Consider the following 8,497-nt stretch of genomic DNA (forward strand, 5'->3'; position numbering starts at 1 on the left):
GGGTCTCTCCCCATCGGGCTGCGGAGGGAGACGAGGTCCCCCCCATGCCACGAAAGAAGCAGAGCGACACCTTCCCCTCCCCAACGCGCGATGATTCAGGTTGTTCTCTCTTTTTCTCCCGTTCCTCCTCCCTTCCCCCCAAAAAAGGTGCGTTTCTCATCCCCTATTTGATGATGTTGGCTCTAGCTGGGATCCCCATTTTCTTCCTGGAAGTCTCCCTGGGGCAGTTTGCTAGTCAGGGGCCCGTGTCTGTCTGGAAAGCCATCCCCGCCTTGCAAGGTGAGAGGAGCAGGAGCCGACCCGTTTTTTGGGGGAGCATGACCTACCCCCCTACACCCCTCCCATCCTCTCTTGCATGGCTTCAGCACGGCCGCCTCCCCGCAGCCGCATGCTCCGGGCTCTCCCGCTGGCTGTTTCAGCAACCTCAGCGCGCAACTTGCGCGGGGGATGCGCTCCCTTCCTGCGCCAGGCGAAGCCGGGACCGGCTGCTCCCCTCCTCCCCCCTCAAGCTCCGCCTGGGATTAATGACATTATTTTCCTCTCTCCCTCTCTTTCCTCTCAGGCTGCGGCATTGCGATGCTGATCATCTCCGTTCTAATAGCCATATATTACAATATTATTCTGTGCTACACACTTTTCTACCTTTTTGCGTCCTTTGTACCTGTGCTACCTTGGGCTTCCTGTAACAACCCCTGGAATACACCAGACTGTAAAGATAAAAACAAACTTTTGTTAGGTAAGTTGGGACAGGCTTTATTTATTTTTTTTTACTTTATTTTTTTTTACTTTTTACTTTTTACTTTTTTTTTTACTTACTTACTTTAATTTTTTACTTTATTCTTTTTGCTTTTACTTTACTTTACTTTGTTTTATTTTTTTTTTTACCCCCCCTTTGTGGCATTGGGGGTTTTCCAGAACTTTCTGCGTCTCAGCTGCGCCCCTGGGAGATGCCAGCGGAGGTTGCGGATGGCCGTGGCCTGCTGGGCTTCCCAGCACGGAGGAATCCCTCAAGTCACTTTGATCTGCATCATATAGGCGCTGCCCCCCCCCTTTTATTTAAATTTTTCCTCATCAAGGATAAATGGGATTTTCCCAACTATAATGCTAAACAAAAAGCCCAACTTTTTTTCTCTCTCTCTTTTTTTTTTTTTTCTTGGGTAAAAGCTCTGTGTAGGGCAGAAAGCGCGGAACATAACGCTGCAGCCTCTGGTTTTTGTTAAAAACAACTTCTTGGGCTGTAGAGAGGTTTAATGGAAAAAAAAAAAAAAGAGAAGGAAAACGTTTTTTGCAAACGGGCCCCAAACATGCAATAAGCTGAAAAGTAAACTGAGCAAACATCCTTCTGGCAGAGGTGTGGGCACTGGCAGTGGGGTCCGGTGTCCCCCTGGCCCTCGTCCTGGGGGCTGGGGACGGTCCCGGCTGGACACTGCATCCCGGACCCTGTCCCCCAGTGGGGTGACCCCCCTCGCCCCCCCGAGAGGGGCAGCAAGCGCTCCCCCGGGGCGGGCAGAAGCTCTTTCACTTCCTCAGATTGTTTTTATGCCTTAATCATTTGGGATAAGGGGGGGAAATCGTCACTTTTTTTTAAGGCGCAGTCTTCTCAGACCCTTATGGCTTCTGTAAGGAAGGTATTCCGCAAATCGGACATGGGACAAAAGTTCAAGTAATGTGTGTGATTTGACGCTTTTTGTTGTCATTTTACACCCAACTTGAAAAGAAAATCTAGACAAGTTGTTTTTCTCTTAGTTTTTTTTTTTCTTCCTAGATTCCTGCATTATTGGTGACCACCCAAAAATCCAAATCAAGAACTCCACTTTCTGTATGAGTGCCTATCCAAACTTGACTATGGTTAACTTCACCAGTGAAGGAAACAAAACGTTTGTCAGTGGAAGTGAAGAATACTTCAAGTAAGATCTTCCTTTGTTTAGAGACGTTATGTTAATCTTTCTCTAAAATCCGCTGTAACAGAAAACAAATCACTGTTTGGAAGGCGAGAAATATAATGGTTAAGGACAACAAATGGCACCTGTTTTTAATGCCTAGGAAAGATGAAAGCTAATTTTCAAATGCTGGATTATTTGTGTGCTGTTCCTGTGGTGCTCAGCACAGCTGGGCTGTTGGCCCACGCTTGGCATTTTTATCTACTACTGCAATGCAGATAAATAAAATAATGCATGGTGAGAATCACTGGAACCTTCTAGAGGAACCACTGAGAACGCTGAAGCAAAACAAAATGCTGTAGGAATTTGCACTGAATTACCGCCTGCAGTTGCTGTCATTAATTTTTTTTCCTTTTAAATTTTTATTTTCTTTTTAAATTATTCTTAGGTACTTTGTATTGAAGATTTCAGCAGGGATTGAATATCCTGGTGAGATTAGATGGCCCTTGGCACTATCTCTTTTCCTAGCCTGGGTGATTGTATATGCCTCCCTTGCTAAAGGAATCAAGTCATCAGGAAAAGTAAGAAAAATATTTGTGATTGTACGCTTGCAAGAAAGCAGTGCGCTGCTTCGAGAGAATCGCGCTCTTGTTTAAGGCAGTGAATTACTGACAATTATTTTCAGTAAATGGCTAAGTATTAATGAAATGTCTTTTTCCTGTCTGTGTTTTCCTGTCTACGCAAAACATTTAAAAAAAAAAAAAAGATAATTTTGATTCAGCATTTATTCATAGAATCATAGAATTGCTGAGGTTGGAAGGGACCTTTAAGATGATCGAGTCCAACCATCAACCTACCCTGACAAAACCACCTCTAAATCATGTCCCTAATTTTCAGTAAGTCTAAAATAAGTCCTTGAGCTGCCCTCAGCAGTTGGATGGCAAAAAGGTGCCTTCAGCAGCCTTCCCTGTTCTGTGTGGTGTTCATTACAATTCTGCAATCACCTTACGTTTCCCTATAATCAGGGAAACTTTGATGTAAATGAAGATGTTAAGTAACATGCTTTAAAATCAGAACTGAACTTAAAGCGGTCCGTGGTGACTGTGAGCAGTGACAGTGTGTGTCCTCTTTTCCCAAGTATTTGTGTGGCCATCCTTAGAATCATAGAATGGTTTAGGGTGGAAAGGACCTTGAAGATCATCGAGTTCCGCCCCCCCTGCCATAGACAGGGCCACCTCCCACTAGACCAGGTTGCCCAAGGCCCCGTCCAGCCTGGCCTTGAACGCCTCCAGGGATGGGGCCTCAACAACGTCTCTGGGTAACCTGTTCCAGTGCCTTACAACCCTCAAAGTGAAAAACTTCTTCCTAATGTTTAATCTAAACCTGCCCTCTTCCAGTTTATATCCATTCCCCCTCGTCCTATCACTACATGCCCGAGTAAAAAGTCCCTCCCCAGCTCTCCTGTAGGCCCCCTTTAGGGACTGGAAGGCCGCAATAAGATCTCCCTGGAGCCTTCTCTTCTCCAGGCTGAACAGCCCCACCTCTCTCAGCCTCTCCTTATAGGAGAGATGCTCCAGCCCTCGGATCATCCTCGTGGCTCTCCTCTGGACATGCTCCAGCAGGTCCATGTCCTTCTTAAGTTGAGGACTCCAGAGCTGGACGCAGTACTCCAGGTGGGGTCTCATGAGAGCAGAGTAGAGGGGCAGAATCACCTCCCTTGACCTGCTGGCCAGACTTCTTTTGATGCAGCCCAGGATATGGTTGGCAAACCGTATCCTAAAACTCTTCCTTGTGGTAACCCAGCTCCTGGCTCGTTGTCATTCCCACCCTTGCCCTTCAAATCTGCGGCTTTCTCCCGTGCCTCCTAACTAACTGTGTCACGAGGGACCATGTCCTCTCATTGCCGTGGAAGTACGGGCACACGAGTTGTCCAAGTGGCCGTCTGAGCAGAGAGATGCAGCTTTTCCTTCAGCAGCAGCACTGCTCTGGGTGGGGTGGTGGATTTTTTTTTTTTTTTTTTTGGAAAAAAAAAGGTACGAATGCCATATCTGAGACTTCTCCATCGATGCCCCTGCAATTAGCATGCAGGTTAAAACATCGGATGATGACATAGCATATATCTAGCTGATTAACAAAGAGTAGGTTGAAAAGATAAAGAAGATGGAGCAGAATAACTGGATATTCCCTGCGATAAATGTAGTGCATATGCAGAGATAGCTATGAGTGTTTGAGAGCTGGGCACAGGATTCCTGATTCCGAGCCATCCCTTTGCATCTGGAAGGTAACAACATCTGTTGGGAGGTATCTTGGGAATTAGTAGAAAATCCAGAGACTCAGAGTGCCACGGGAAAGTTGGGATTTCCTCCCCCCTCCCCGGCCTTTAATGTGATATAAAAAACTGTTTCATGAAAGGCCAGAGCCAAGAAACAGACCTACAGGAGAATTACTCGGGTTTGGATGTGGCAATAGATACTTCCTTAAGTGGGCCTTAGGGGCCGAGAAAAACATTGACTCGGTGGTGTCAGGGTGTCCTGGTTTGAGGTAAATGAAACCACGGCACAGGGGGAGAAAAAATTTATTTATGCATAGATGAGTTCGGTATATTCACCGCACAAAAATTCATCTGGGAAACTTCTTGAAACAGCAGAGAGAAAGTTGGAAAGCAGTTCCAAAAGTCACTTCAGCTCAGAGGATTCTGGTCCCTGTAAGATTCAGAGGTTAATGTGAAAAGGGTTTGAAATGCTTTTGGGTAGAGTCTACAGCTTAGCTGGCCATGATCTAGCCATTTTATTTGACCTCAGAGAGAGCTCTGCTCTGTACTAGGTAATTATTAAGACATTAAACACACAACTTCTGTTGTGTATTTAAACATAATGATGATTAGGTCTATCTGGATCATTCCACTGATTTTCCTTTTTTTTTTTTTTTTGTCACTGGGACTATAAATATTTTCATGGTGATATGTAATTATTAAGAGGTACAAACAGTAATAAAAATGCTTTAGGCTTAGTTAAAGACAGAGAAATATATAGAAAACATCAGAACTTCGAGTGTTATTGAAGGGCGTTGCTCATTTCGTTTCTCTTGTGCTGTGTTAGTTTGAACATTTGGCTGCAAATTCTCGTTGTTCCTCTCCAGATTTTCTTTTCTGCTTTTTCTTCCCCTCTCTGTCTAGAAACCCAGCTCTTACTTCTGTTGCTGATGATGTTATTCCCCTTTCCAGCAGCAAGAAGAGCTGTAAAATTACAGATTTCCTGGGAAAATAACCCTGTTCTCTTCCTGATTTATCCCCTGGCTATTGTCTCTGAGCCTGAGTGATTGCTTTCTTCAGGCAATAGTGTATCACTTGTATTCCCCCCACATACCTCTCCTTATACACCCAAATAAGCCCTTTCAATAATCTTTTTCTTTTGGTCTGTCCAGGTGGTGTACTTTACCGCTACGTTCCCCTATGTAGTTCTCATCATCCTTCTTATAAGAGGAGTAACTCTACCTGGAGCTGGAGCTGGAATCTGGTACTTCATCACGCCAAAGTGGGAGAAGCTGATTGACGCTATGGTGGGCTCATTATTGCACTTATACCTCTTCGAGGGTGAATGCATCATACAGATTTCTTAGTGTCACTATTGGCATCTGTGAAACTTGTTCTTCATCTTAGGTAGAGTGTTGTTGCAATGGATGTTCGTTATTTGTGTGCAAGTAACATTTTTTACGTATACTATTATAGATATGTTCTTTACATCACATTTAATATTTCACCTGAATCTCCAAGCAGGTGCATTTGGGAAATAGGGAATTAGAAAGGAAATACAGTTTTTCATACGCTGGTGTCTGTTGGATGCTGCCTTGACTTGAACAAGCACATCAATCTTCTAATAGGTAACGTGATAAACTTATCTGAATTTCTTGAGAAATGCTCTGAACAGGGGTATTTTTGTCACTGAGCAAAGCTTGTTCTGAATAATGCATATGAGACATTAGATTAAACAAAATCAAATTATATATCCTAATTTAACTCCCCAGTAGCATATATTCATAGAATCATGGAATGGTTTAGGTTGGAAGGGACCTTGAAGATCATCTGGTTCCAACCCCCCTGCCCTGGGCAGGGACACCTCCCACCAGACCAGATTGCTCCAAGCCCCGTCCAACCTGGCCTTGAACACCTCCAGGGATGGGGCAGCCACAGCTTCTCGGGGCAACCTGCGCCAGGGGCTCACCACCCTCCCAGTAAAGAATTTCTTCCTAATATCCAACCTAAATCTCCCCTCTTTTAGTTTAAAACCATTAACCCTTGTCCTATGGCTCCACTCTCTGATCAAGTGTCCCTCCTCAGCTTTACTGTAGGAGCCCTTTAGGTACTGGAAGGGGCTATAAGGTCTCCCTGGAGCCTTCTCTTCTCCAGGCTGAAGAACCCCAACTCTCTCAGCTTGTCCTCATAGGAGAGGTGCTCCAGCCCTCTGATCATCTTTGTGGCCCTCCTCTAGACCCGCTCCAACAGGTCCATGTCCTTCTTATGTTGTGGGCCTCAGAGCAGGTGGGGTCTCAGGAGAGTGGAGTAGGGGGGAGAATCCCCTTCCTCGCCCTGTTGGCCACGCTGCTTTTGATGAAGCCCAGGATGCGGTTGGCTTTCTGGGCTGTCAGCACACGTTGCCTGCTCATGTTGAGCTTCTCATCTACCAACACCCCCAAGTCTTTCTCCTGAGGGCTGCTCTCAACCCAATCTCCACCCAGCCTGGATTTGTGCTTGGGATTGCCCCGACCTAGGTACAGTACCGTGCACTTGGACTGGTTGAACTTCATGAGGTTTGCACAGGCCCACCTCGCAAGCCTGTCCAGGTCCCTCTGGATGGTAATCCTTCACTCCAGCTTGTCGACTGCACCACACAGCTTGGAGACAGGAGATGATACAGTGACACGGTGGCTTTGCTCTTTAAGCATCGACTGGATGAGGTGGAACTTCGGCTCTGTTGCCTCACTCAGGATTTGAACTGATTTCTAAAAAGCTATTTGCTGCCGATGAAGCCAGGCAAACCTATTCCACAAATACACATGGATTTGTGTTTGTGTAGACATAAATCCACCCACGGATCATGTGTTTGCCTGATCTGTGTCAGTCTGAAGTGTCTTGAGGCAGGAGTCTGGAGACCGAATTGAAGCCTGAGAGGAGACCTTTTTCCTCTAGAAATGAAAGTGTGATTTTTAGCAACACCTCAGGAAACCTGGTGTGTTTTTTGTTTTTCCCCTAAGATTTTTTTCCTCGCTATCAATAGCGGTGTGATATCACACCAATAGATTGAATTAAAGCTGAAACCAGTTTCCTGGATTAATTGTGCAGACCTTAATTTCCTTCATATCTCTGCAGCAATGGGTATTTTGATCCTTTGGTGATGGGAGTATTAAATCTTTTGCAAGCAACGCGGAAATTAATTTTGCATTAAAAATGAGCGGTTTTGGATCTCGCGTTGTGCAATAAAGGAGGTGGGAACTGCTGCCTTTTGCAAAATGGGGCTGTCTGAACACACTGAGTATCTGTATAACCCTGGGTAAGTGTTCCATAATATTCAGGCGAGCTTCTGTTTTCAATTTTCTTTGTGGTGTACCATGAATTAATAGCTGTATATTACACTTGATTAGATGAGGGGTTGGCTGCTTGCTGGCTGGTAATATTTAAAGTAGTGTTTAAATAATATCTTCAAACTGGTTAGTGCGGGTATTGGTACACCAATCCGTGCGGGTATTGGTATCTTCAGTTCTGCGCTGTGGACTTGGGTGCAAAATCAGAGTTTGTAGGAAAGCTTGTAAATAGAAATAACAATGCTTTGAACATTTTGCATTTCAACTTCTTTGAAATTCCAGGCAACTTTTATTGAAATTCATTTAAGGTTTTGCAGAACTTTGTTACAGAACCAACAATGGTTTGGTTTGTTATTTTTGAGAGACTTGGTGGAGGATGTGTTTTCTTCTGATGGGAGAAAACTGGGCCCTCATGTCTAAAGAGCCCTAAATTATGCTGTGCTGTTTGATGTACACCTAATTTTAATGTAATCTCTGAAGTATCACATGAAGCAACACTGAGGTTCTTCCTTTTATCAAGATGACAAAATATTTTTTAGGGCCACTGGCAGCTAAACCATCGGTACCTGATGCAGATTTTTCCTCTTGATTTCTATTTTCTTTGCTGCATGTATTTGAACTGAGATGTATCAAGCAATATAGACTGAATATTTGTGCCTTCCACATACAGCAAAGGTTATATTGTCATTTTGTATGGGCTCAACAAGAACAGTACTCCTTATCAAATGGGCACTGGGAATTTTGGGGGAGGATTTTGCTTTTAAATATTCTATTGATACCCATTGCTCTAAAGTTCATCCTCTCCTCTCTATCTTACTTAGGTTTGGAAGGATGCTGCCACTCAGATTTTCTTCTCCTTATCTGCAGCATGGGGAGGTCTGATTACTCTCTCTTCCTACAACAAATTCCATAATAATTGCTACAGGTATGTGAGAGTGAAACCCATTGGTTTAATTAAACAGATCTTATCCAAAACCAGTCAGCTTCCAACTTGTAGGAATCCGGTTTGAAAGACTCCCTTTTTTTTCTCCCCCCCCCCC

The 8,497-nt window shown here is 44.5% G+C and overlaps 1 protein-coding gene across 1 annotated transcript in view; it reads left to right on the top strand.

Annotated features, from left to right (window-relative positions):
• Positions 1-8,497, top strand: part of SLC6A5 (solute carrier family 6 (neurotransmitter transporter), member 5) — a 55,603-nt gene that overhangs the window by 22,876 nt on the left and 24,230 nt on the right. Inside the window, 6 exon segments of the mRNA XM_009886304.1 lie at positions 148-279; positions 563-736; positions 1,766-1,907; positions 2,329-2,461; positions 5,304-5,438; positions 8,279-8,382. Coding sequence (XP_009884606.1) covers positions 148-279; positions 563-736; positions 1,766-1,907; positions 2,329-2,461; positions 5,304-5,438; positions 8,279-8,382 — 820 coding nt within the window.

Source organism: Charadrius vociferus, unplaced genomic scaffold, assembly GCF_000708025.1.
Source record: "Charadrius vociferus isolate BGI_N301 unplaced genomic scaffold, ASM70802v2 scaffold115, whole genome shotgun sequence".
NCBI classification, from domain to species: Eukaryota; Metazoa; Chordata; class Aves; order Charadriiformes; family Charadriidae; genus Charadrius; species Charadrius vociferus.